Consider the following 27,891-nt stretch of genomic DNA (forward strand, 5'->3'; position numbering starts at 1 on the left):
GAGCTCCAGCCCTCAGCTCGGCAGGGCTCCCTCCACCTGCAGGAGCGGCCGTATCACCAGGAGCATTAGCCTGGGTGCTGCACAGTCGAGGCACGGAGAGTGGGGAAGTGACGTCATGTGTCCATGTCTTGGCTTTCCTGCGCTTCGGGCCACCCCGAAGGAGGGGTCGAAGGCAGCTGAATTTCAGGACTGTGCAGAGGAGGTGGCAGGAACCGTGGGAGAGGGGCGCCCCCCCGTAGGCGGAGGCAGGGGGTGCAGAATTAGACAGTCGGCGCGTCATGGGGGCCGGCAGCCAGACGGCAGCGGGCGAAGAGGCGGAGGAGGCGGCCCATCTGGAACAGTCTCTTGAGAGATTTGCTTTTGAAGGCAAGCGCAGAAGGAAGTGTGGTCAGGAGCTGTCCAGGGAAAGGTCACGAACTCGGGGGACGGAGACTTGCGCGGGGGGGGGGGGGGGGAGGGCCTGCCGGAAGGCCCCTGGAGGACTGCTGGGAGCACCCTGCTGACCGGGTCCTCATGGGGAGCACGGGGGGAGCAGGGAGCGGAAAGCTCGATGCACGGTGGAGTCTCCCCCCACCCCAGGCCTCTTCCCCCCACCCTTCCTCGGGGAGGAGCCCCCCTCCCCCCGCCCCGCCAGCACAACGTGCAGCCCTCTGCGTCCACGGAGGCGGCCTGACCCGCAGGGAGGCTCCGCGCCCAAGGCCTCAGCACTGCAAAGTCCCCCGGCCCCCCCCAACCTCGCGGGGCTCAGGGGGACACGCGTGGGAAAGGCAGAGCCGCGCTTTGGGCTGCCTCCCTAAGCCACACCCCACTCTGGAAGTCCTGGCCCTTGGGTCCAGCTGAGCCAGGAGCGCGCACTGGACGGCAGGGAGGAGAGGGCACGTGAACACGCGTGAGGGCCCACGGCAGCCGCCTTGGCGAGCTGGGGGCTCTGAGTTGGGTTCCCAGAAAATCCTCCTGAGCCGCCCTCCCGGGCTCATCTCAGGAGCCAGGAGGCAAGGGGTGGGGAGGAGGATGTCTAAGTCCCAGGCCCAATTAAGAGATCAGGTGGGGCAGGGTTTGGGAGCTTCTAAGGTGAGGAAGCCTGGGTTGATCCCGCGGGCTGGTATAAAGCGCCAGGCCCCCCAAGCAGCACCAGGGCCGCCAGGCGTCGGGACAGGCCTTGCTGGAGCCATGACCCAGCGGTGGGGCCCCCAGAGGCTTGCGGGCGGGCAGCCGCAGGCCGGCCTGGAGGAGAGCACCCAGGCGAGCATCTTCACCTACACCAACAGCAACGCCACTAGAGGTGAGCGAGCGGGCGCCGTCACGGCTGGGCCACCCCGGCTGGAGCAGCGCCCCCGGGACACCAGGCCCTAGTGGCTACACGGGGGCTGCGGCCCCCCACGCCCCCCGGAGACTGCTCTTCTGCACGTAGGCGTCAGCGGGGATGGTCTTCTCCCTTAGCCTTTATGGCGACACGTGGTGGGGGGCGGCTTTCTGAATATGAGAGGACACCGCGATGCGCAACGTGCAGTTCCAAGCCACGTAGGCCCCCAGACCCCTTGAGAAGCCCCGTCCCGGGGATGCTCACCCGCTGTCTCTGCTAGCGAGTTCTCACACCCCCTTGTGGTGTGCCCAGCTGGCTGCCGTGCCCTGAGCTTCCTGGGGAAGAAGCCGGGTCTAACTCAGTTTTGCATGTGCCAAAGCCCAAACGACGCAAACGGCAGCCGCGAGAGGCTGGGCAGGTGGCCCGGAGGAGCGTGAGTGACTTCTCCAACCTTAGGGTCAGAAGAGACGGTGGTGGCCATCCTGTCCAACGGTGCGCCCGGGGCCTGCAGCCTTGGGCTGTGCGTTCTTGAGGAGGAGGCTCACTTGGCTCCCAGGGCAGCCGCGCCTCTGCTGGGGCGGCCTGCCTTAGGCCCTGCAAACAACTGAAGATACCGGTGACCCCCAGGCCCCGGACCTGCGTCCCCAGTCCCTCCTCCAGACCAAAAACCATCTGTTCCTTCAAGAATGTCTCATGTTAAAAAAAAAAAAAAAAAGAATGTCTCATGTGCCGTGGCTTCCAGAAGCCACACCAGCTCCTTGACAGCCAGGGTTCCCAGGCCAAGCTAATTGAGAACGCTGAGGTTTGCTCTGACCTGATTGCTCGTGGCCCAGAATGTCCTCAATGGAGACGCAACGGTGCTCTCCCTAGGGCCTCGCTGATGCCTGAGATTCCTTCTTGTACTTTTTTTTTTAATTCCAGTATCTACCGAAGTGGAGGGAGGCATATAATGAACCCCTGGGTTTCCGTCACCCATCTTATCTGCCTCCACTAAGCCCTCCTGATTTCTGGAGGCAGATCTAAGACCTCACACCATGTAAATCTTCAGGATGCACCTCTAAGGGGAAAGGACTCTTCAAAACCCAACCACAGTGCCGTTGGCACATCCGTGAACTAGCATTGCCTCCATACCATGGAACCTCCTAGTCAGTATTGAAGAAAAGGTCATACATTTTTTTTCACTTTGCTTGAATCAGGGCCCCAATAAGGTCCACACGTTCCGGTTTATCGTTCTCTTTTCACCCTCTTTGAATGTAGAGGTTCCCCCTCTACCTCCTTGTAATTTATTTGTTGAAGCAAATGAGTCTTTTGTCCCTTGCCTCCTCCACTTCGCTGATGGTTTCCCCGCATGTGGCTTCCCATGCCCCTCCCACCTCGTTTGTCATTATGTTTGTGCAAATTGGTAGTTGATCTGAAGATCTGCCTGGAGGTCAGCTGGATCTGCTGGGGGTTTCGGCAAGACAAGACCTCTCCATCAGGAGGGGGTCCCTTTTTCTGGGGTGTTGGCAGCTGCTGAAGCTCGAGGCCCAGACCCATTCATGAAACCCCTGGGGATTGCAAAATGGTGGCATTCTGGCTCCCACGCCCCATCTTCATCTATTAGCTGGAGTACTTTGATAGAGAGAAACCTGCCCTTGTCCACTCTCGGGGTCCCCCAGGGAACAGTGGGTATGGGAAAGGCAGGACAAATGCCTCTTTGTTCCTTTTATTGCTCCCATTCCAAAGTAATGACTTGGTTTCCCAGTGGAGCCAACTGGGTTTGACCTCTGTGTCTCCCTTTCCCCCACCAGGAATCCTGTTCTCAAGGGCTTTGGGTAGACGAATTAGAATATGATTTAATCACTCATTTGCTTTATCTCCCACACACGATGGTCTCAGAAGAAGGACACCAACACTACCATCAACAACACGATTAGCCAAAGCTTAACATTTGGACGCGTCTTTTTATCTTTAGGGTCTATGCCGCTAGGTCCGAGGAGTCAAGCCAGCGTCTTCTCAAGTCCCTTAGAACAGTCCCTCTCTGTGCGATCATGCCTCTGAGTGTAGATGCATTTTGTTTTGTTTGTTATAGTTTTGATTTTCCGGGGTTGCTTTATAAAATTTAACGTTGTTTTTGAATAATGTAATAAAACATTGACAAGGATTCCAAATTAAAACCTAGAGAACACGGTATGTTCAAAGAAATCTTGCCTCCTTGCCAGCCCGCACACCCAATCCCCTCCCCATTCCCCCCACCCAATGACTTTAGAACATCTTCGCCTGGGAGTGGACCGTGATACCCATTTCTGTAGGACATTAGTCCTGGAGATTTCAGGAGGGGGAGGCAGGCAGGGACACCTGCTCTGCTTGCACCGCTAGAGGACCCTCCTCTGTGACCTCCCGCGTTCAGAACACTCCGGCCCCCTCCCCCGCCGGGCACTGCCCCATCCCTCTTGTCCAGGCCCTGCCCACTTTGGGCTCCAAGGGCTGTCCGGAAACGATGCTCTGGCTGCGTCATGTTGAAATCACCCCAAAGCTGGAGTGTTCCAAACACCTCCCAGGTCCAGCTGCTGTTCTCAAACTAGCCCGCTGGAGTTCCGGGGCAAGATCTGTGGGCAATCTGGAGCGGGGGGGCGGGGGGGCCTCTGTTCTCCGGTCTGTCAGCAGCCCTATTGTTTCCCTCTGCTTCCTTCTGCGTAGAAACTGGTGCCACACAGGCCTTCGAGGTCTGCTCCCAGGGAGCCCGGGCCGCCTAGCGTGGCTGCAGGTATTGCGGAGGGGTTTCCAGGAGCTCCCCGTGAAAGGGGCAAACGACGCTCACCCACCGGGCGCTGGGGGGTCCAGTTGTGCTGGGGGTGGGGGTCGAGGTCTACCCCACGCCTCCTAGCCAGGGAGCCCAAGGAAGCCCTACATTTCCAAATCCAGTTGGAGTTGGGTTTCTGTAACCCCCAACTGCAGCGAGCTGGCTCCTCCCGGCGACTCAGAGGGGACTGTCCTCTCTTTTCCGGTGGCTCCTGGCAATCCGTGGGGCTCCTGGGCTTGTGGAGGCGTCGCCTGGATCTCCGCCTTCAGCCCCCCGTGGCATTCCCCCTGTGTGGCTGTCGCTGTGTCCCGCTGTCCCCTTCTGATACGGACACAGTCCCATTGGATTAGGGGCCCCTCGACGACCTCAGAACACCTTGATCGCCGCTGGGCAGGCCCTGTCTCCAAATAAGGCTGCATTCACGCGAACTGGGGGGCAGGACCCCAATATCTCTTTCTGGGAGGGACACAGTTCAGCCCGTAACTCATTCATTCATTCTCTGAGCACTGATTGTGTGCTGGACCTGCCATGTGAGATGGTGGCCGGATGTGCGCACAGATAACTCCGACACAGGGTAGAAGGTCGGAGGGGGGCACTGAGACGGTCGTCCCGAGGGCCTCCTTGACCCTCAGCTGAGGAATCGGGAAAGGCTTCCAGAAGATGAGGGCATCCGAGCTGGGCTTTACGGTATAGAAGAGAAGACCCAGGCGCAGAGGACAGTGTGAGCCAAGATCCAACAGAGGAAGACATGGAGCGCTCTCAGGAAGCGGCGCAGTGGGTGCTGGGGTGCGAGGGAGGGGAAGTCAAGGCCACCCAGGGGGCTGGCCACGTACTGGGGGCGGCCAGTCGGATGGGGGACCGGTTCTTGGCCTAGATGATGAGGGGATCGACTTTGCTAAGTCCAGGTGTCCAGCAGGCCATGGCCTGTGGCCTGAGAGACCGACGGGGGAAGGCTGTTGGCAGCCGGGCAAAGCCACAGGGAAAGAGCTGGTTGCCAAGGCAACTGTAGGGCAGGAGGCTGGCGTGGGGGGCTCCGACGAGGCGGGGAGGGCTGGGCACAGCCGTGCAGTCGGGTAATGCCCCCCCCCCTCCCTACCTCCTGCCTTGCAGACCCCTTCGAAGGTCCCAATTACCACATCGCTCCCAGGTGGGTGTATCACCTCACCAGCGCCTGGATGATCTTTGTGGTCATCGCTTCCGTTTTCACGAACGGGCTGGTGCTAGCAGCCACCATGAGGTTCAAGAAGTTGCGTCACCCCCTGAACTGGATCCTGGTGAATTTGGCAATCGCCGACCTCGCAGAGACCATCATTGCCAGCACCATCAGCGTTGTGAACCAGATCTATGGCTACTTTGTGCTGGGCCACCCTCTGTGTGTCGTGGAGGGCTACACTGTCTCCTTGTGCGGTAAGCAGCCAGGGGCCCGGGCTCGGGGAAGCCCCAGCCGGCTGTGTGCAAGGGATGCACTCACACAGCACCCCCCAAGTGTGCCCGTGGGACGCATGTGAAGGGAGACAGGCCTGCAGGGGAAACAGGGCCGCGGTCACCATGGGGCGGGGGGGGGGGTTGTAATGCAACAAGGAGGCGTCCCGAGTGTCTCCCCTGAGACAGGCCAGTTCGGGAGACAGACAGAGCACCAGATAAGCCCAGGGCCACGTGGGAGGGAAGTGCTCTGGTCACCCCGAGCAGAACTTCCACCCAAAGCAGAGATGTGGGCCCTTTCGGCTCATCCGTGTCGGCCCTTTCCAGGGAAAGAGGAGCTTCCCAGTAGAGTTTTTGGGATATTGAAACTAGATCCCAGATCCCTTTCCACATCCCCTCGACCAACATCTCTGCGGGCCTTGGCTCTGGTCAGGTCAACACTGGCAGAGAAGAACCCACGTGCTGGGCACCAAGGCCCCGAGGTAGTCCCAAGTCCTGGCAAGGGGGCTCCCTACCCCAGATGGTGACCACAGGGCGCCGTCAGCTCTCTCTGAGGACCGCGTCCGGGAGGAGACCACGGAGGATCTGAATCCTGAGTCAGCAAGATGAGAAGGGAGCTGGGGCGAGGCGGTCAGGGAGGGCCGGGTACCATCAGCAGCTGACAGAAGTGAGGCTCACTGCGTGAGGGAGCGAAGGCCACAGCAGCAGGGGTGGCGAGGAGGCTGGGGCAGGAGCTGGCTCTGCCCCACGTGGGGCTCCAGGGGTGGGGGGATTGCCACGAGGCCGGGTTCCTTTCTCTGGGACCCACAAGGAAGAGGGGGACTGGCAGGCCGGATGACGCTCAGATCCCCTCCGCGAGCTCTTGCCCCAGGCCCCCGTGAAACAACAGACGGCTCGGGGTTGCAGCTGGGTGTCCACCCAAGAGGACAGGGAGCCTAAGGGCCGCATGCTCAGCACACGCAGCCTGTCCCCAGGCTCCCCGCTGTCACACCAGCGGGCGCTCGCAGCTGCTCTTCTAGGTGAAGTTTCCCGGGACCATCTGGTCACCATTCCTGGGTCCCTCGCTCCCACATCTAACTTGTTTGTCTAACTGCCACCTAAATGGATTTCCAAGTCACATGGTGAGGAGGTGGACATTAGGAAGAGAAAACATGACACGAGGACGGCGCAGGCCTGGGGAACGGAGAGGGCCCAGATTTGAGTTCCTAGAGCTGTGAGTGCTGCTGACTGACTGTACCACGCCGCTCCGCCGTTTTCCCATCTGGAAAATGGGGGCAGGACTTGGGGGCAAGATTTAAATGACCGTATTGGCCCCTCCCATGACCCCATGAGGTAGGTGCCGACATGAAACCCACAGTACAGGGGCGGACCACTGTCCCCCCATATCTAACTGCCTCTCACTTTACGGATGATGGCCTGGCACTCTCCCAAAGGTACAGGAAGAGAGTGACCAGGCAAGGTGGGGCACAGACCCTCTATGCCCCAAGTCCAAATGCTCTGTGTACCTTCCTCTCTGCTCAGACCTGTCTCTGGTTCTGTCGGCATGCCCCACTCGCCTCTGCATCCGCCTGAGGTCTGTTTTCGAGTCACGCGGGTGCCAAGGAGCCAGGCCCTGTGTGCGGCATGGGTGCCACCGAGGCCCTTGGCCCTGCGGGGGAGCCCGTGGACCCCTCCTCAGGAAAATGTTTACCAATGGGCACAATAAGATGCATCGGATCACAAAGGAATCCAACCATATTGAAATACACTAATCAAAGTGTTGAATATCAGTGGCATTGTCCGTCATTAAAATTATTAGCAAATGTATTGTTTGGCAGGACTAACGATTCCATTCTTTCTTTTTTTAATTTTATGCCAAGAATTTTTTTATTTTTTATTATTATTATTTTTAAAGATTTTATTTATTTATTCATGAGAGACACACAGAGAGGCAGAGACACAGGCAGAGGGAGAAGCAGGCTCCACGCAGGGAGCCCGACGCGGGATTCGATCCCGGGTCCCCAGGGTCACGCCCCGGGCTGACGGCGGCTCTAAACCGCTGCGCCCCCCGGGCTGCCCGATGCTGTTCTTTATTAAAGTATCAGATAACTCGATCTGGCCTGAAAGCCACTGAACTTTCAAAGTGGTAATGAAGCGAGTGATGCTGGCAAAGATGTAGAGTGACCAGGGCCCAGGCACCGCTCACGCCGCCCCGCTCGGAATGGAGCGGAATCCCGAGTGTCCCTTGTCCCGTCTCCGTCCATGGAGCCCTGAATTCCGCCCACAGACCTGCGGCGTCTAAGCGGGACAGGAAGACACCGTCTCACCGGCCAGATGGTGGGCAGCGGTGGGAAATCGGGAAGCCTAAGCACACGCACATACTGGCGGAGGGGCACGGGGCACGGGGCACATCGTGCTTCCTTGCCCTTGGCTGGGACCGCTGCAGCCTCAACGTGGTCGTGCGGGTGTGCGCGTGGCCATCGGGAGTCGCATCGGCATCCGAGGGAAGGCTGGTGGCCAACAAAAGAGAGAGAGAGACAGGCCCGGGAGGAAAGAATGGGGAAAGACGGCGTTAGGGGACTTGACCGAGAGACCCACCGCCCCCTGGACCCAAATACTCTTTGTGGGCGTTGCGGGGAGGTGGGGAGAAACCTCTTGATCCTGAAAACAGTTGGCTGATCTGGATGGAATGAGTGACGCCGGAGGCTCCAGGCCCTCATCTGCCTTCTGTCCCCTGCAGGGATCACGGGGCTCTGGTCCCTGGCCATCATTTCCTGGGAGAGGTGGCTGGTAGTCTGCAAGCCCTTTGGCAACGTGAGATTTGACGCCAAGCTAGCCATCGCGGGCATTGCCTTCTCCTGGATCTGGGCTGCGGTGTGGACGGCCCCGCCGATCTTTGGCTGGAGCAGGTGAGGATGCCAGTACGCCAGGAAGACAGCTCACTTAGGACAGAGGGTGAAGGACGGCGGGGAGGGACAGGCTCCTGATTCCATTTGTGACCTTGGGACAAATTGCTGTTTCCGGGCCTCTGTGCCCCCATGTGTAAAATGAGGATAGATCCGACTGTTCCTGTGATCCCCCGGGGGTGCAGTGTCTATGAATGTATAAGTCGGCCTGGCTGCAACATGGACATGGGCCCTGTGGTCGCTGGGCCTCTAGAAAGGTCTGTTTCTCCCAAGCATGAACTGCTCATGGGAGCACACAGGGAAAAGTGACAAGCTCAAGCCATGGGAGCAGCTGTAAGTGCACGCGGGGCCCTCTAAGCTACTCTGCCCCAAGCTTCTTTCTTGCACATTCTGAGGAGCCTCCCGTTCAGAGGCGGCTTGGGTTGTAGGTACACCTGGGCCTGTAGGGCATTTGTGTCTTGGCCACGCCGCTCATTTGGGGCTTCAGATGTTATGTGTATTTTACCATAATTTAAAAAAAAAAAAGGCGCTATGAGACCTAAAAATGGACAAAGATTTACCAAAATCCTACCCAAGGGTTTCCTTTGAGGCTGATGAAAGTGTTCTGGAACTAGATAGAGGTGGTGGTCGCACAGCATCGTGAAGGTACTAAATGCCACTGAATTGTTCACTTCAAAAATGGTTAATTCGTGTAATGTGAATTTCACCCCAATTTTAAAGACCAAACAATCCTGGGGCGCCTGGGTGGCTCAGTCAGTTGAGTAGCTGACTCCTGATTTTGGTTTGGGTCATGGTTTGGGGGTCCTGGGATCTAGCCCCACATCGGGCTCCATGCTCAGTGAGGAGTGTGCTTAAGGATTTCTCTCCCTGTCCCTCTGCCCTTCCACCCCCCCCCTAAAATAAATGGGCAAAAGGAAGCCTGGGGGGCTCAGCGGTTTAGCACCCACCTTCGGCCCAGGGCATGATCCTGGAGACCCCGGATCCAGTCCCACGTCGGGTTCCCGGCATGGAGCCTGCTTCTCCCTCTGCCTGGGTCTCTGCCTCTCTCTCTGTGTCTCTCATGAATAAATAAAATCTTTTTTAAAAATTAAAAATAAAAATAAAATAAAATAAATGGATAAAGCTTTAAAAACAAACCAACAAAACCAACAATCCTCCAACCCAAGTCAGCAGCATGCCCGGACTGGGGGGTCCCAGGTTGCCCTGCCTACATCAGGACAGGCTGTCAGCCCTTCTCTCCAGGTACTGGCCCCATGGCCTGAAGACTTCGTGTGGCCCGGACGTGTTCAGTGGCAGCTCGTACCCTGGGGTGCAGTCCTACATGATCGTCCTCATGACCACGTGCTGCATCATCCCACTCAGCGTCATCATACTGTGCTACCTCCAAGTGTGGCTGGCCATCCGAGCGGTAAGCCCCCGAGCCCTCTTGGCTTCACCCCCCCCCCCCCGCTGGTAGGATCACGAGGACCAGGGACGTCTAGGCTGGGACAAGGGGTCACTCAGTCCTCTCTCCTGCCCTCAAACCTGACTTGAATCCTACAATTCCTTCGGGGCTACAACTGCAGCCCTGGCTCCCTTGTCCTTGCCCCCAAGCAACTGGAAAGGACTGTCGTGCCCCCCCCCCCAATTCCTGGGCCCAACAAGGGAGCAAGAGCTGCGTTTCTTCCCTGACCCAGGACACTTGTCCCCTGGGCGGCGAGCCCTCCTCTTCCCGGGAGTGCAGTGCAGCCGGCCAGATCTGCAAGCGAAACCTGCATATCAAAAGGTGTTTTTGAAAGGCTGCTACGGGAGGGACCCTGTCCCCTTCACGAGGCTGTCAGGCTGTCGGGCCAGGCCAGGGAGTGGCTTCCCACGTGCCATCTGCCCCCGAGCCCGCTGTCCACTCTCCTCCCTGGGAAGCTGGTCCCGTCCGCAGCCCCCCGTGCCCCCCGTGTAGGCAATCAGAGCGAGGCGCAGAGGAAGCACACCATGCAGAAGCTGCCCCCTTGTCAGCCGCCCCACCGACAGTCAGTTCGGCCTGGATGCGCCAACTGCCCCAAGAGGTCCTGCTTGGCACAGGCAGTAGAAGGCCTTTGGGGTGGGGCCTTTCTGACAGGAAGCTGCTGCGCCGACCATCAGACCGGCACGTGCTCTAAGCCCTTTCTAGGGTGACGGCCGCAAACTCCCTGCCTTCCCGCTGTGATTTGCCTTCCGCCCCTCTTCCTCCCCCAACCCTGAGGTTCATGCTGCAGAATATAAAGGCAATGTCTGGCCTCTGTGTCTTCTCCGGCTCAGCCCCTCAGATCTGTGCACGGGAGGGGACACTCTGATAAGGGACCAAGTGAGGCTAAGAGTGGCGTCCTCAGCTCCTTCCCGAACTCCTTACAGGAGCCAAGCTAAGCCAAGAGCTTCTCCGGGGCCAGCTGTATGCTGCCGCAAAGCCTCCTCGGGCTCCCTCAAGGCCAGCCTGGTCCAGCCTAAGCCAGGCTGTGGATTCACTGGGGGGGGGGGGGGGGAGCTGGCTGCTGCCAGGCCCCAGGTGAGCCCGTCTCCTTCTCTCCAGGACTCCCCATCCCGGGGCCACCTGTCTCTTGCTGGCTCCCTGACTCACTGCCCAAGCAATAGCAACACAGAGCCCCTGGGATACAGAGCCGGGAGGGACGCTCCCACTCACGTCCCTGGGCATGAATCTCTGTCTCCCCCAGGTGGCAAAGCAGCAGAAAGAATCTGAGTCCACCCAGAAGGCAGAGAAGGAGGTGACCCGCATGGTGGTAGTCATGGTCCTCGCTTACTGTCTCTGCTGGGGGCCCTACACCTTCTTTGCGTGCTTCGCCGCCGCCCACCCTGGCTACGCCTTCCACCCTCTGGTGGCCGCCCTGCCAGCCTACTTTGCCAAAAGTGCCACTATCTACAACCCCGTTATCTATGTCTTCATGAACCGGCAGGTAAGTCACGTCGTTTGCAAAACAAACTCGAAATAGACCCCAGAAGAGCCCAGTGATGGCTCCCCCTGGAATCATGTCCAGGAGAACCCGTTGATGACCTCCAGGACAACCACCAGAGAAGGCGCAGCACGTGAAGGCGCAGCTAGCCTCCCTCTGGATCCTTTCAGAGTCTTGGCCTGAGGGTGGGCAGCTCTACTCCTCCCTTCTGTTGGCCCCAGGGCCATCCCGGAGCTCACACACCAAGGAATGCCTGAACGTGTCTACATCTACCCTAGCTGCGCCCATCCTGCTCTCCTCCCAATCTTCATCTTTCCGTCTTCAAACCCCTTAAGAGGCCCTTCTTGACTGGACTGACATGTGGCTTTTGTGACTTCACGGGTTAGTTCTGGGGAACGTGCTACAGTCCCGCCCAAGGTCTTGCCACATGGTAGCCACCATGGGCTGGCATTTCGAACCCCAGCAGCAAACTGACCTCTAAGCAGGTGACAGGTGACCACTGAGGCTCATCATCTTCCAAGTGTAATTGGCCCTGTTCTTCCTTGAACCCATCAAATCTACTTCATTAAGGTGCACCTGTGATGTGTGACCTCATGGTGACCAGAAAGGTCCATGGGCCAGAAACAGCACCCCTGCAGGGGCCTCGCATTGCCCCTCCACCAAGACCCAGTCCCCATTCCTTCCAACTAGCTCTCCCCTGCTCCTGCATTTCACGGTCGCCCCCGTGGCCCCACCCGCTCCGACCTGGCCCTGGCTCCCTGCGGAGCTCCTTAAGCACACACTCTTCTTTTTCTTTTTTTTTCCTTTTTTTTCTTTTTTTTTTTTTTTAAGCACACACTCTCCTGATGATGTTCAAGTACTAAAGGGGACCAGTACTGCACTTGACTCCCCAGGACTCCCTCGTTGGAGCGTAGTTCTCTCCCCGACTCCTGTTTCCTGGCTTTCACGCGGGTCTCTTGTTAGGTCTGGCTTTTGTCTGTGGAGCCCTAGGCCATCCTGCCTCGTGCTGTGTTTACTTGAGTCTTTCCATCCTCCCCTTACAGAGCTCCCCGCCCCCCCCCCCCCCCCCCCGCCCTCAGACAAGGCAGCTGTACTTCTGGACCCCTCCAGGCTTTCAAACTTTGCTTTTACCCTTTCCACGTCATCATCCCCTCCTGCTGCCTTCTGAGAGTGTTTTCTGTAACGGAGCTCTGCGAGGACAGAGAATGTTACTCTTTTTTGTCCACTGCTGATCCCCCTGGGGCACAGCCTGGCGCAGAGTGGGTGCTCAGTAGGCAGATGCCAAATGCATTCCTCAGCTAAGTCAATTCTCCTCTTCGGCCCCTTTCTTGTGTAATTCATTTCAATAATTACGTGTTTTATTTGTGAGGGTTTGGATGTTGGAGGGAGCTGGAGGTAGTCAAGGATAGGCCTGGAATGTACAGGAGATGCCTCTGGTCTGCATTCACACAGTGCTTCGCTCAGTGATGATATGAGTCATAATTTGGGAAATGAATACATTCCAGATCTCTTTAGGGGCCAAGCAGCAAAGAGTGAGCCCTCTTGGTGGCGAAAGATTCTCTTGGCTAAAGACATCAGGTAGTGGCTAGACTGTCATCTACTTAGTCCTTGTGTGGCCTCAAAATTGATGGAATAGAAACAAGTTGACAGGGACGCCTGGGTGGCTCAGTGATTAAGCGTGTGCTTTCGGCCCGGGGTGTGATCCCGGGGTCCTGGGATCGAGTTCCTCAACAGGCTTCCCGCAGGGAGCCTGCTTCTCCCTCTGCCTGTGTCTCTGCCTCTCTCTCTGCATCTGTCATGAATAAATAAATAAGATCTTTTTTCAAAAAAAAAAAAAAAAAGAAAAGAAACAAGATGACAATCACATTCCTTTTCACTAAAATGCCTCTGAGTCTCTTCCCAGACATTCTGGAGGTCGTTACCCTGTGCACGGACCCCTTAGCTGGCATCATCTTTGGTTCCTGTACGAGTTTCCTGAGGCTATCATAACAAAGGACCACAAACTGGGGGGACTTAAAACAACAGAAATCTATTCTCTCCCAGTTCTGGAGGCCAGAAGCCCAAGGTCAAGGTGTGGGCGAGGCTGGTTCCTTCTGAGGGCTCTGCGGGTGAATCTGTTCCCTGCCTCTCTCCTGGCTTCTGGTGGTGGCCAGTAATCCTTGGTATTCCTTGGCTTGCAGACCAATCTCATCTCTGCCTTCACCTCCACATGACCTTTTCTCCGAGTCTGTGTCCAAATTCCCTTCTTCCAATGACGCCAGTCATTGGATGAGGGCCCGCTCTACTCTAGCATGACCTCATGGTAATGTACATCTTAGTCACGTCTACAAGGACTCTACTTCCAAATAAGGTCACGTTCACAGGCTCTAGGGGTTAGGACTCAAACATAGCTTAGGCGGAGCGGTCGGGGGGCGGGGGGGTGTCACAATCTGACCCACTATGGTCACCATCAGATTCTAAATTAGATGACTTTGACGAATGAATAGTCAGGAGTAAACCATCCCCACGTGCAAGTAATAACCTCAAGCTTCCTCTATTCTCTGCATGAGAATCTGAATGGTAGCAGGGAAGGTGTTAAGTGATCGAGGTGACCCTCAATGAATACCTGCCTAGAATTCCCCGAGAATGACCTTTAGCAGAGTACGTCGGCCCTTTCTGCTGTGTTGAGTAACACTTTCTGTCCTGCCAGTTTCGAAACTGCATCTTGCAGCTTTTTGGGAAGAAGGTGGACGATAGCTCTGAACTCTCCAGCGCCTCCAGAACAGAGGCCTCATCTGTGTCTTCAGTGTCACCTGCGTGAGTCTCTCCAGCCACGACAATAAAAAATTCTGCTTCCTACCAGAAAACGTTACCCCTGTCCCCCGCACCAGCACTTTGGCCACCTCCCTCCACTGCCCCTTCTTCTCCATCCCTGGGAAAGAAATGTAGTTTCTCTTTGCCAAAAACAACGAAGTCACAGAGGCTACCGCTGCAGCCTGGGGACACCTGAGCCTCTGAGGGTCTGGTCACTGGGTCACGAGAGAGCATGAAGGGGACAGAGAGGTCACGAGAGGCCCTGAGGGACTAGAACTGCAAAGCCAAACTTTCCAGATCAGCTTCAGACAGTTTAATATTTTTTCCAAGCCTTGTGTCCACAGATGGTACAGAAGGACCCTGAGGAGGGGAAGTGCGAGGCGGGCTGGTAGTGATGGAATCGGGAAGGGAGAGCTGAGCAGCGGCTATCCAGGTGGGGCTGGCTGGACGCCCCAACACACAGGGGGCAGCGTGAGCTAGCAAGCCCAGGCCCTCTAAGTCCCATCTGATAGAGGCTTGGAATCCTTGGGGTACAGTCTCCATCTGGAGGGGACCCAGGCCTGCCAGTCGGTGGTAGGGAAGGCATGCCGTTTCTGCCAGGCCAGGGCCGCGAGGCCGATCAGCAGGAGTGTGGTGCACGTGCGCAGGCGGGAATTGAGCAGTGGCAAGGGGCAGGAGCACACAGTGGAGATGAAGACGAGGAGGATGGTAGCCAGTGTGAGGAGCAGGCTCACGAGCCGGAACATAAACTCCTGGGGACGGATCCGGAACCTGTGCGTCACCTCCAGTTGTGTCACTTGTTGCAGAGTTTCAAGCTTAGCTATACGGTTCTTGAAAGTCTCCATGACCTCCTGCAGGTGACAAGAACACACACCCTCATGAGAGGTCACGGGAAGTGCAGTCACTTGCCTGCGTTCCTCGGTGGTGCGCAGCAAATGTCGGTGAGCTGGGGATTTAGGAGGGGAGTCAACAACCTGGAGCTCGTCCGTGCTAAGTGCCCTGTCCCGTCCCAGGAACAGCGAGGTCTCATCTGTCTTGGCTGCACCCCCTCATGCAGTGTGGCCTCAGACTGAGGGCCTGGCCGGGCGAGAGCTGCCCGAGGACAAGAGTAGGGTCTCGGGGTGTGGAAGCGAATGAGCCTAACGCTCACAGGCGAGGGCAGCCCTCAGACGGCGCCGAGGCACCCCCGAGTATGAGAACTGCAGAGCCCCAGCTCCCGGGCAGCCCAGCGGGATGCGGGCAGGGTGGGGGCCGGGGGGGCCGCAGGAGCACAGACGCCGCCGGCGCTAAAGCAAGTATGTGGGTTGGGAGTGAACCTCTGCAGGGGCCGCCAAAGACCCGTCCGTCTCCTTAGTTTGCGGGATGTCAGAATGCTCGCCCTGGGCTTCTCTCATCCCTGTGCCCTCCTCACTGGCCATTTCTTTACAGGCCGCTGCCCGTCCCCCCCGCCAACTGTGAGGCTCTCACCCATATCTCCTTGGCTCTCTCATAGGACAGAAAGGCCATTTTCTCCTCCATGCACGCCAGAGTCTGTTTGAGGCAGTAGATCTCATCCAGGTGCCCCTGCAGGTGCTCGTTCACCTGTTCTTCCATCAGCGCTTGCCTTGGGAGCAAAACAGAAAGTCGTTCTCCCCTAAGTCCCCTGCCTAGAGGCCGTGCTGGCGGTGAGCAGGCCTCTGTGGAGACTACACTTGGGTTCAGATTGCTCCTTCCTCCCCCCTCCTCCTCCGGGTCTGCCTCAGAACACCACAGATGCACACCAGCCACGCACACACTGACATTCCGGTATCTTCGTAGACACGTACTCTTTCGTAACAGCTTTACAAGACCAGCCATAGACTAGAAGTTGTAGAAATAAAACTCTGAGTCGTCCGTGCCTGCTACTAAATTCCATAGAAATTCCCAGCGGCCGTGTTTGGCAAGGGGTAGTTATTCCATACAAGTCTACCGATTATGGGGATGAAGCAGTCACCGAAGACCACATATTGTATGATTCCATTTAGATGAACTGTCCGGCGGAGGCAAATCCATAGAGACAGAAACAGATGAGTGGTTCCTGGTGGCTGGGGGGTGCGGAGACTGTGGGGAGTGACTGCTCACGGGGCAGGGTTTCTTTTTGGAGTGGTGAGAATGTTCTGGAATGACAGTGGTGATGGTTGCACAACTCTGTGAATGTACTAAAAACCACTGATTGTAAACGGGTGAATTTTACGAGGTGGGAATTATATCTCAATAAACCTGTTATTGAAACAAAAACCAAAAAATGAATTGTGGTAACGGCTGTACAACTTAGTAAATTTACTAATGATCATTGAAACGTGTAGCTAAAATGGCACATTTTATGGCGTGTAATTTATATCTCAGTAGATCTCTTAAAAACCACAAACAAGGGACACCTGGGTGGCTCAGTGGTTGGGTGTCTGCCTTTGGCTCAGGGTGTGATCCCGGGATCCAGGACTGAGTCCCACATCGGGCCCCCTGCAGGCCGCCTGCTTCTCCTGCCTGAGTCCCTGCCTCTCTCTCTCTCTCTCTCTCTCTCTCTCTGTGTCTCTCATGAATAAATAAATAAAATCTTAAAAAAAAACCCATCACAACTCAGTATGTATATAACCAGCCATATATATAAGTTGTAAAGCAAAAAAAACACGCACGGAAAAGCTAAGGGCCCAATGAGGATAGTGAGGTGGGTGGAAGGGGGGGCGGGGTTGGGAAGAGATGATGTGAGAGCTTCAATGAACCTTCTAAAGTTTTATGTCTTAGGGACGCTTGGGTGGCTCAGTGGTTGAGCATCTGCCTTTTGCCCAGGGCGTAATCCCCGGGTCCTGGGATCGAGTCCCTCGTCGAGCTCCCCTCAGGGAGCCTGCTTCTGCCTCTGCCTGTGTCTCTGCCTCTCTGTCTCTCATGAACAAATAAATAATACCTTTCAAAAAATAAATTAAAAGGAAGTTTTATGTCTTAATAAGATAATATGTGAAGTAAATACGGTAAATGTAAAGATTTGAGAAGGCTGCGGGTGGATACACGATCTTGACCACGTTATCCTCTACACTTTCCCTGAATTTGGAATATTTCATAATTTTTTTTATTAATTTTTTTTATTTATTTATGATAGTCATCACAGAGAGTCATCACAGAGAGAGAGAGAGGCAGAGACACAGGCAGAGGGAGAAGCAGGCTCCATGCAGCGGGAGCCCGACATGGGATTCGATCCCGGGTCTCCAGGATCGCGCCCTGGGCCAAAGGCAGGCGCTAAACTGCTGCGCCACCCAGGGATCCCGGAATATTTCATAATTAAAGAAAACTTTGAGGTTCTTCATTTGGGCATCAGGAAGGATGGGCCAGAGGCCACGTGGCTTTTAGCATTGTCATTTAGGGAAGAGCCAAGAAAGGCTTGTCCCATGGGTACAGAGTGGGCGGGGACGCTGCCGCGGTGGAGAGGTACCCGGACGCACCGAATGGCTAGGGCCTGGTGCCCTTTGGAAAACAGAGCAATAGAGGATGTGGCTGATCAGCTCACGGGGCTCTGGCACACAGAGCATAAGCAACAGTGTTGTCGCACAGACAGGGAACGTGAGGCAAGGAGGTCAGTTTGGTCCTGCTTCAAGGACTTGACTGACACTCACGTGGAGATGTGCCCCAGGCAGCTAATGAGCTGAACAATCATTTGCTGAAAGCCAATTTGTCAAGAGCTGGTTGATGACAGTATTTCAAGAAATATTCCATTAGTCTCTGGCCTACTCCTCGTTGAGAAGAGCGGACTGACAATGCCCGAAGAGAGGAGGCGGCAGTATGGTGTCCACTTGAAAGGACATCCCCCATGCCTGTCCTTCCATCTACACAAAGGATTCAGACACGAGAACGTTCAAACTACTGGCTATGCTCAAGCATATGTTCATGAATATACTTTTCACCCACAGGAAGTCAATAAACAGATCCTTCATTACTATTTTTATAAGAATTTACAAATATATCCTTAAATGCATTCTTGAATATATGATTGAATGGGAAAATGTCAAGTCAGAAGGATATTCTCTTAGCCTCCCCTCGTCTCTGGCCCCCAGCCTCTTTGCCCTCGGGCAGCAGCGTCCTGTCTGCAGCACAGCTGCTTCTCTTCTCTGCCCCTCCCTTAGTCACAGACCCCCCCTCCGTCCCACTCCTACAGCTGCAGAGGCGAATAGACCACTCCAGAAAATGCCCTTACAGGGGCGCCCGGGGGGCACAGTCGGTTAAGCGTCCGACTCTTGGTTTCAGCTCAGGCCCTGATCTCAGGGTTGTGAGATCAAGCCCCACAAAGCCATGCATTGGGCTCTGCCCTCAGCACAGAGTCTGCTAAAGTTTCTCTCTCCCTCTCCCTCTGTCTTTCCTCCCTCTGTCTTTCCCCTCCACATGCTCACACACTTGTCTGTCTCTCTGCCTGTCTACAATAAATAAATAAATCTTAAAAAAAGAAAACACTCTTATAAAGACAGACTGACCACCAGCCAACCAAAATGCACCCCCCCCCCAAATCTTCCAAAGCTGTGAAGGCTGCCCTTGCTAATACAAAATGCCCTCAACCTTACTGTTGTTGAAAAAGAATATATTCTTGATCATACCTGAGGACTGTTTTTTAGCAAACTGAGCTAGAAGCTGGTGGCTTCCAACCTGAAGAAGTCTGAGAGAGAGGAAGAGCTGTAGGAGGGATCAAGCCCTACAGGTAGAGTCGGGTAATGCGGCAGGGACGGAGTCGGTCCTCCTGAGCAAACGTGCAGCCACACGCACCTTACAGGAGGGAAGCAGAGGGAGCTTTTACACACAGAGGAGAGGCCCATGTGAAGACAGAGATGTGAAGATACTGCCCTTGAAGACTGGGGTGATGTGGCCATAAGCTGAGCCTGGCAGCCACTAGAAGCTGGCGTGCAAGAAGGTTCATAGCAGCTTCATTCACATTTTTAAAAATTTATTTATTCATGAGAAACACACAGAGAGAGGCAGAGACACAGGCAGAAGGAGAAGCAGGTCCCCCCCCCAGGAAGCCCAATGCGGGACTCGATCCCAGGACCCCGGGATCACAGCCCGAGCCGAAGGCAGATGCTCCACCACTGAGCCACCCAGGGGCCCCTAGCAGCTTTATCCATAACAGCTCCTAGCAGCAGCCGGTGAATGGGCCAACTGTGGTGCCTCTGTACATTCCGCTGAGCAAGAAAGAGTGAACCTACTCCTATGCACGACGTGGATGAGTCTCAAAACCATTACACTGGGTGAAGGAAGACGGGCACAAAGGGGTCTACACTGTATGATTCCATTCACATGAATACCCACAAAAGCCAAATGCAGAGAGTCAGAAAGCACACTGGTGGCTCCCAGGGGTTGGGGCAAGGTGAATTGGGAGCAATCAGGTCTCCATCTGGAGCGATGAAAATGTCTGGAACCAAACAGAGGTGGTGGTTGCACAACACTGAAAATGTACTTTTTTTTAAAATTTTTTTTTAAATTTATTTATTTATGATAGTCACAGAGTGAGAGAGAGAGGCAGAGACATAGGCAGAGGGAGAAGCAGGCCCCATGCACCGGGAGCCCGACATGGGACTCCATCCCCGGTCTCCAGGATCGCACCCTGGGCCAAAGGCAGGCGCCAAACCGCTGCGCCACCCAGGGATCCCTGAAAATGTACTTAATGCCACTGAACTGTACCCTTCAAGATGCATAATTTTGTTTTGTGAATTTCATCTCAATTCAAAAATAAAAGAAAGCCCTCTTGAAAGCAAACACATTTACCTGTGAGAAGTGTTACAGGACTTTTCAGTTTGGAATCTCAGTTTGTGACACACCAGAAGAACTGTGACAATCACAGGGGCCTGGGCCGTGACCACACAAGTATGGACACCAGGTGACACTTCACTGACGTCAACACATATGTCATGTCTGCCTCTAGCACACATAAAGGTTTTTAAAAAGATCTGAAGGAGACGTATGTTTTTAAAAATGCAACGAATTCCTGTGTGGCCTTCACGTAGATTAGGAAGCCACAGGGCCGGACACGCTTGTGCCTCCGTGAGACTCCATTTCCCCATCTGTAAAGTGGGCGACTGAACAGTACAGGTGACAGTGCTACTTGTTCCCTGCTGTCACTGTTGTTATATAAAGTCTTCTCCTGCCCATTCTCCACGTCGCCTGGTAAATCTGAGTCATACAGACCTGCTTTGTTGCTTCTAATGTATATTAATTAAGGTAAGCTGATCGCTGTAGCCAACAAATAAATCTCAGTGGCTGAACACGATTATAGTTTACTTCACACTCCTGTCACGGTCCAATGGCAGTAGGGGCAGCTTTTTCAGAAGTGCAAGCTTGTAGGATTCACAGGGAATCTGAGGGAGGGAGGCCATCCTGCTCCCCCGAACTGCTGGCAGATCCTGATTTGCTAAGGGGTTAAGAGCTTACAAGAACAGAACAGGCCTGTTGGCAGACGAGTATGGAAACTTATGGGGACATGTGTACCTGCCACTGAGCTCTAGTCTTGCTTTATATAAATCCAAGCTGGGAGGGGATTCCTGGGTGGCTCAGCGGTTCAGCGCCGCCTTCAGCCCAGGGCGTGATCCTGGGGACCCGGGATCGAGTCCCACATCGGGCTCCTTGCGTGGAGCCTGCTTCCCCCTCTGCCTGTTTCTCTGCCTCTCTCTCTCTCTCTCTTTGTATCTCTCATAAATAAACAAATAAAATCTTTTTAAAAAATCCAACCTGGGAGGGGATTCCTGGGTGGCTCAGCGGTTAAGTACCTGCCTTCGGCCCAGGACATGGTCCTGGGGTCCCAGGATCCAGTCCCACGTTGAGCTCCCTGCATGGAGCCTGCTTCTCCCTCTGCCTGTGTCTCTGCCTCTCTCTCTCTCTCTCTCTCTCTCTCTCTGTCTCTCATGAATAAATAAAATCTTTTTAAAAAATCCAACCTTGGAAATAAATGGTATTTTGACCAAAGGGCAGTAAGAGTCCCCACGTTTTAGATTTGGTTGTCACGTCCTACAAAAATCACATCCAAAAGAATCCTATAATTCTGATTGATTATCTTATTTGACAATTTTCTTATTTGACAACTGGTTATCTGAATTGACAATATGTTTTAAAAATTTATTTACGAACGCCTGGGTGGCTCAGCGGTTGAGCATCTGCCTTTGACTCAGGCTGTGATCCCGGAGTCCCGGGATCGAGTCTCGCATCAGGCTTCCTGCCTGGAGCCTGCTTCTCCCTCTATGTCTCTGCTTCTCTCTGTGTGTCTCTCATAAATAAATAAAATATTTTTTAAAAAAATAAAGATTTATTATTTAAGAGAGAAAGAGTGAGAGAGACAGAAACAGCATGAGTGGGAGGCACAGGGAGAGGAGGAAGACTCTCAAGCAGGCTCCGAACAGAGCACGAGCTGATGTGGGGCTCGATCCCATGCCCCTGAGCTCATGACCTGAACCAAAACCAAGAGTCAGATGCTTAACCGATGGTGCCACCCAGGTGCCCCTCCAATATTTTCTAATTATCCTTTACAGATTTGTCAAGCAGTGTAAACGCAGGTACCATTTCCCTGTGAAAACAGAAGACTGATTCCCAAGTGCCTCTTCCCCGCATACACAGAGGTACAAAGGGAGTGCAGAGATCTTACTTTACTGAGAATCTTGATTCCTCGAAGTGAATCCCTCCCGCCCTGGCCAGACTGTTGGAAGGGTTAGAGCCAATGCAAGTCCCTGATGCAACAGGCTGGGGGCATCGGGGGGAAGACTGCGGCACCGCTGAAGGTCGGCAGGACCCGACGAAAGGCCCAAATGGGAATGGCATGGGTCCTTTGAGGGACTGAGTTTGCCCCCTCATTTGTGGGCCTTAGTCATCTTAGATGAAAATAAAATTGACCCACCACACAGGGGGAGAAAGCACCCCCAGAAGACCAATCATTTTCAGAATAAATATCCCACCCAGGACCTTTTGCCCCGACTCAGCGATGAGCACAGGTGAAAGGACCACGGCTGGTGAGGTACCCTGCTTCCCACACCATTCTATCCCAGCAGATGCAGGACCCCCGCCCCCGACCAGTGATGGCCACCTGCTGGCCTCACCACCACCACAACTGTCTCTCACCACCCGGGTCAGAGCCCACGGCTTCTGGGACCACCGGGCCAGACCTTGAGCCGGAGCCTCATTCGCCAGCAGAGGATCCAGGCAGGAGTGGCAGCAAGTAGGCATGAGCCCCCTCCGCTGCGGGGCTCAGTTGCCCAAAGAAACACTGACTAGCTCCTCCCCCTCGACCCTCCAAGTCCGCGTCCTTGATCCCCTTCACTCTCCGGCCGACAGTCCAACAGTCCAGCAGACAGTCCTGGGAGCTGCTGTCCCCAGAGCCAAGGCAGATGAAAGGGCTGCACCTTACCTGCATTTCTCTTCCTGAAGGGCCTCTAGTGACACCTGCAGGTCCATCAGATGCCTGTCCTTTAGGCTCTGATAGGACACCTGGAGGTTGAGGTGCACATCCCTGACTTCTTTCAGGTCTTCCTTCATTTTCTGCAACAGCAGGTTTCGCTGTGGGGCCACACGCTTTGCCCCTGGGGACTTCCCTCGCTGCAAGGCCGGGAGGTGACTCTCCAGGGGCGAGTGTCTGACAATGTCAGAGAGGTCGGTGGACAGGCAGTCTTCCCCACCCGGCTTGGGGGGTTCTAAAAACGGGGCCTTGTCGCCAGGCTGCTTGCAGCCTGCCAGGCTGCTCTCTGCCTTGAGCACCAAGCCCCTGGGCCTGTGGTCCTCCTCCAGCTCCCGCAGCTGCTGGTGACAGTGGCGGAGTCTTCGCTCGATCCGGGCAATGGTGGCGGAGGCGCGCTGGTTCACTTTCTCGAAGGCCTGCCGGATGTGGGGGGCCTGGTGCCGGTCGGCTTTGGACACCAGCTTGAGGTAGCCCACGGTGTTCTTGTCCCGACTGGCCTTCTCCACTCTCAGCTGCTCTAAGAGGTAGAGGATGCGGTGCTTGATGGTGTCCTGTACGTTCCCGGCCATCTCCCTGTCTGAGACGTTGGAATGGCCACTGGGGCCATCCTCAGCAGACGACGGGGACCTGCGTGAGGGAACGCTGGAGGCACCGGCTGCACTTGGATCCTTGGCGTGTTCTGCCTGCGTGGGGAGACAAGAAATCATTAACAGGTGCTTCTGGGAGCTGCAGGTAGTAGAACTGGACATGGCATTGCCTCACTCTGTAAACACACTTAGGCGTAAGCGCAGGTACTTATGTATGCAAGATGTGTGCATTCAACACGGGCCCAACACAGACTGGGGAGGTCCAGTTCAACTTCCACGCCCCTCCCCCCTTCCTTTCAGCACCTGGTTTTGTTTTTGTTTTTTTTAGTGATCTCACAACCTATAGATGTTACAACCCTGAGATCAAGAGTCGCATGTTCCCCCGACTAAGCCAGCCAGGTGTCCCCAGCACTCGACTTTTCACTCTATGACTATACTTCACTAGAACCCCCAGATGGCTAGAACCCTCCCTCCACAGCTGTCCTGTCTGTTCTTGGACTTCTCTCTTCCAAGGAATACCAACTGTACTGGTATAGATCTCATTTCATAAAGAATGAAACTGGACCACTCTCTTGCACCAGACACAAAGATAAACCCAAAATGGATGAAAGATCTAAATGAGAGACAAGAGTCCATCAAAATCCGAGAGCAGAACACAGGCAACACCCCTTTTGAACTCGGCCACAGCAACTTCTTGCAAGACACATCCATGAAGGCAAGAGAAACAAAAGCAAAAATGAACTATTGGGACTTCATCAAGATAAAAAGCTTCTGCACAGCAAAGGATACAGGCAACAAAACTACAAGACAACCTACAGGGAGGAGATATTTGCAAATGACGTATCAGTAAAGGGCTAGTTTCCAAGACCTATAAAGAACTTATTAAACTTAAAGAACTTATTAAACAGCAAAGAAACAAACAATCCAATCATGAAATGGGCAAGAGACATGAAGAGAAATCTCACAGAGGAAGACACAGACATGGCCAACATGCACATGAGAAAATGCTCCGCATCACTTGCCATCAGGGAAATACAAATCAAAACCACAATGAGATCCCACCTCACCCCAGTGAGAATGGGGAACATTAACAAGACAGAAAACCACAAATGTTGGAGAGGATGCGGAGAAAAGGGAACCCTCCTGCACTGTTGGTGGGAATGTGACCTGGTGCAGCCACTCTGGAAAACTGTGTGGAGGTTCCTCAAAGAGTTAAAAATAGACCTGCCCTACGACCCAGCAATTGCACTGCTGGGGATTTACCCCAAAGATTCAGATGCAGTGAAACGCCGGGACACCTGCACCCCGATGTTTCTAGCAGCAATGTCCACAATAGCCAAACTGTGGAAGGAGCCTCAGTGTCCATGGACAGATGAAGGGATCAAGAAGCTGTGGTCTGTGTACACAATGGAATATTCCTCAGCCATTAGAAACAACAAATACCCACCATTTGCTTCGACGTGGATGGAACTGGAGCGTATTATGCTGAGTGAAGTAAGTCAGTTGGAGAAGGACAAACATTGTATGGTCTCATTCATTTGGGGAATATAAAAAATAGTGAAAGGGAATAAAGGGGAAAGGAGAAAAAATGAGTGGGAAATATCAGAGAGGGAGACAGAACATGAGAGACTCCTAACTCTGGGAAATGATCAAGGGGTAGTGGAAGGGGAGGTGGGCAGGGGGTGGGGGTGACTGGGTGATGGGCACTGAGGGGGGCACTTGACGGGATGAGCACTGGGTGTTATGCTATAGGTTGGCAAATTGAACACCAATAAAAAAATATACAACAAAAAAGAACTACTCTTGTAAAAGTATGGAATAAGTTTGTTTCCATCAACCCATATGGTTTCTTATCTTACTACTGCCAGGCAGATAGACTCGTAACTCTGGGAAACGAACTAGGGGGGGGTTGAAGGGGAAGTGGGCGGGGGCATGGGGTAACTGGGTGACGGGCACTGAAGCGGGCACTTGATGGGATGAGCACTGGGTGTTATGCTATATGTTGGCAAATTGAACACCAATAAAAAATAAATTTATATAAAAAATAAATAAAGAAAATTTAAAAAAGAAAAAAAGATAGAAGAAGTAGGAAAGGAGGCTTGCATCCTGATAGATTCATTGAGTCATTCATTCAACACACATTTCCTGAGCGCCTACCCGTGGCACAGAAGCCAGACACATTTCTTGCTCATCTAGAGCTGATGGTCGAGGGTGAAAATCTCTATTGTCATGCAAATGAATGTGTCCCTCGCATGGGCAAATTAATAAACCACTCTGAGGGCCAGTTTTCTCATCTTTAAAATAAAGATGCCTATAGCAGCAGAGCTGGAGCCCAGTGGGCCAGAGCAGAATGGACGGTGATGAGCTAGGAGAGGTAGGTAAGGTCAAAACAGGTGGAGGGGCGCCTGGCTGGCTCAGTCGGTGGAGTGGGTGACTCTTGACCTCGAGGGTGCAAATTTGAGCCCCATGCTCAAATAGATATAGGTAGAGATTACTTAAAAATAAAATCTTTTTTTAAATTTTTTTATTTATTTATGATAGTCACACAGAGAGAGAGAGAGAGAGAGGCAGAGACACAGGCAGAGGGAGAAGCAGGCTCCATGCACAGGGAGCCCGACGTGGGACTCGATCTCGGGTCTCCAGGATCGCGCCCTGGGCCAAAGGCAGGTGCTAAACCGCTGCGCCACCCAGGGATCCCTAAAATCTTTTTTTTTTTAAAGAAAGAACAGGTGGAGCCTCTTTCTATTTCTACTTTTCTTTTTCTATTTCTACTTTTTAACTGTCAGAGCCTTCACAACAATTTTCAATCTGCAAGTGATTTCCTAGTGTAAATCAGGAGTGATTATATTATAATACATGGCTTGTATTTCATTGTATGCAAATGATACCTCAATTCAGAAAATGGGATACCACCACGCACCTAGCAGATTGGCAAAACTTAGACTAACTAATAACAATAAATTGTGGCGAGGATATGGAGCAATAAGAACTCCTAATCACTCCAGGTGGGAGAGTAATTGGTACAAGCACTTTGGAAAAAGCACTGGTAAATTGTAAAGTCGAAGACCTGCATACCAAATGGCCCAGCAATTGTATTAACAGGAATAGCCTTGGGAAACAGGCCCACTAATGTTCCCAATAACCAACTACTAGACACAACCCGTCTGCCCATCAGTAGTAAAAGATGCAAGTGAACTGTAAAATATTCAGCAATATACTTTTATACAGCCATGAGAATGAACTACAGCCTTGAAAACATGAATGAACAAGCCTGATGTTGAATAAAAGAAGCTAAACACAAAGAAATCCATACTCTGTATGGTTTGGTTCATATAAAGTTCAAAAGTAGGCAAAACAAAGCGATGTTGTTTAGGGGCAATAGACTATAAAGATATAAAGAAAAGTGTGGGCACTGGTAGCATAAACATCAGGACAGTGGCTCCCACTGAAGTGGGAGGAGGGGAGTGTGATTGGGAGAGACATGTGGGGCCAAGGTGCTTGACCTGAGTAGTAGTAGTACAAGCGAGTTCATCTTATCATTATTTCCTAAAAATGCATGTTGATGTTTCCTGCTCCTTTATATACATCTGCCAAATTTCATGGTTTTAAAAGTTTTTAAGTGGTCAATAGATGGATTTAATAGCACACTAGAAATAGCTGTAGAGAGAATTAGTAAATTGTAAAACAGAGCTAAAGAAAGCATTCAGGGGCACCTGGGGGGCTCAGGGGGTTCAGTTCAGCGTCCAACTCTTGATTTTTGGCTCAGATCATGATATCAGGGTTGTGAGATTAAGCCTCGTGTCAGGCTCTGTGCTCAGCAGGGAATCTGCTTGAAATTCTCTCTCTGCCTCTCCCTCCGTCCCTCCCCTGCTCACTCTCTCAAATAAATAAAATAAATAAATAAACACATACATACATACATACATAAAATCTTAAAAAGTGTCCGTAACACAGAGGCACAAAGAAACACAAAATTTGGAAAATAAAAACACTGAAAATCAGAAGACGTGGAAGATGAAACGAGAAAGTCTAACAAAATGAAGGGATGTTAAGATTTTAAGAGATTGTCCCAAAGAATTTTCCAGGACTGGGATCCCTGGGTGGCGCAGCGGTTTAGCGCCTCCCTTTGGCCCAGGGCGCGATCCTGGAGACCCGGGATCGAGTCCCACGTTGGGCTCCCGGTGCATGGAGCCTGCTTCTCCCTCGGCCTGTCTCTCTCTCTGTCTCTCTCTCTCTCTCTGTGTGTGTGACTATCATAAATTAAAAAAATAAAAATTAAAAAAAAAGAATTTTCCAGGACTGATGAAGTGCACAAGTCCAGAAAGTCAAGAAGCCCAATAAATGCCAAACAGGAAAACAGTATTAGGTTCACACCTGTACACAAAATTTTAAAACAGCCAGATTTATTTTTTTAAGATTTTATTTATTTATTCATAAGAGACAGAGAGAGAAAGAGGCAGAGACATAGGCAGAGGGAGAAGCAGGCTCCATGCAGGGAGCCCAATGTGGGACTCGATCCCAGGACTCCAGGATCATGCCCTGGGCCGAAGGCAGGTGCCAAACCTCTGAGCCACCCAGGGATCCCTAAAACAGCCAGATTTAAAAAGCTATTTACCTTTAAAACCATGACCTTCAGACTAAAAACTGACTTCTTAATGGTATCAATGAAATCCAGAAGAGACTTGAGTAATATCTTCAAATTGCTGAGAGAAAAGCTGTTGGAGAGAAAAAAAAAATAGATCACATTCAAATAATTGGAAGTCAATGTCC

The 27,891-nt window shown here is 53.3% G+C and overlaps 2 protein-coding genes across 2 annotated transcripts; one reads left to right on the forward strand and one right to left on the reverse strand.

Moving 5' to 3' along the window:
- The first annotated feature begins 1,170 nt into the window (after positions 1 to 1,170).
- On the forward strand, positions 1,171 to 14,127 carry LOC112911508 (long-wave-sensitive opsin 1). Its single transcript, XM_025988098.2, has 6 exons — positions 1,171 to 1,282; positions 5,196 to 5,492; positions 8,227 to 8,395; positions 9,635 to 9,800; positions 11,077 to 11,316; positions 14,003 to 14,127. The coding sequence occupies exons 1-6, from the start codon at positions 1,171 to 1,173 to the stop codon at positions 14,111 to 14,113; spliced, it is 1,095 nt and encodes a 364-aa protein (XP_025843883.1). The 3' UTR covers positions 14,114 to 14,127.
- Positions 14,128 to 14,583: 456 nt separating this feature from the next.
- Positions 14,584 to 27,748, reverse strand: TEX28 (testis expressed 28). Its single transcript, XM_025988097.2, has 4 exons — positions 27,737 to 27,748; positions 22,487 to 23,217; positions 15,574 to 15,709; positions 14,584 to 14,957 (listed from the first exon to the last, which is right to left on the reverse strand). Exons 1-4 carry the CDS (start codon positions 27,746 to 27,748, stop codon positions 14,601 to 14,603), a joined length of 1,236 nt encoding a protein of 411 aa, XP_025843882.1. The 3' UTR covers positions 14,584 to 14,600.
- Between the last annotated feature and the right edge of the window lie 143 nt (positions 27,749 to 27,891).

Source organism: Vulpes vulpes, chromosome X, assembly GCF_048418805.1.
Source record: "Vulpes vulpes isolate BD-2025 chromosome X, VulVul3, whole genome shotgun sequence".
NCBI lineage: Eukaryota > Metazoa > Chordata > Mammalia > Carnivora > Canidae > Vulpes > Vulpes vulpes.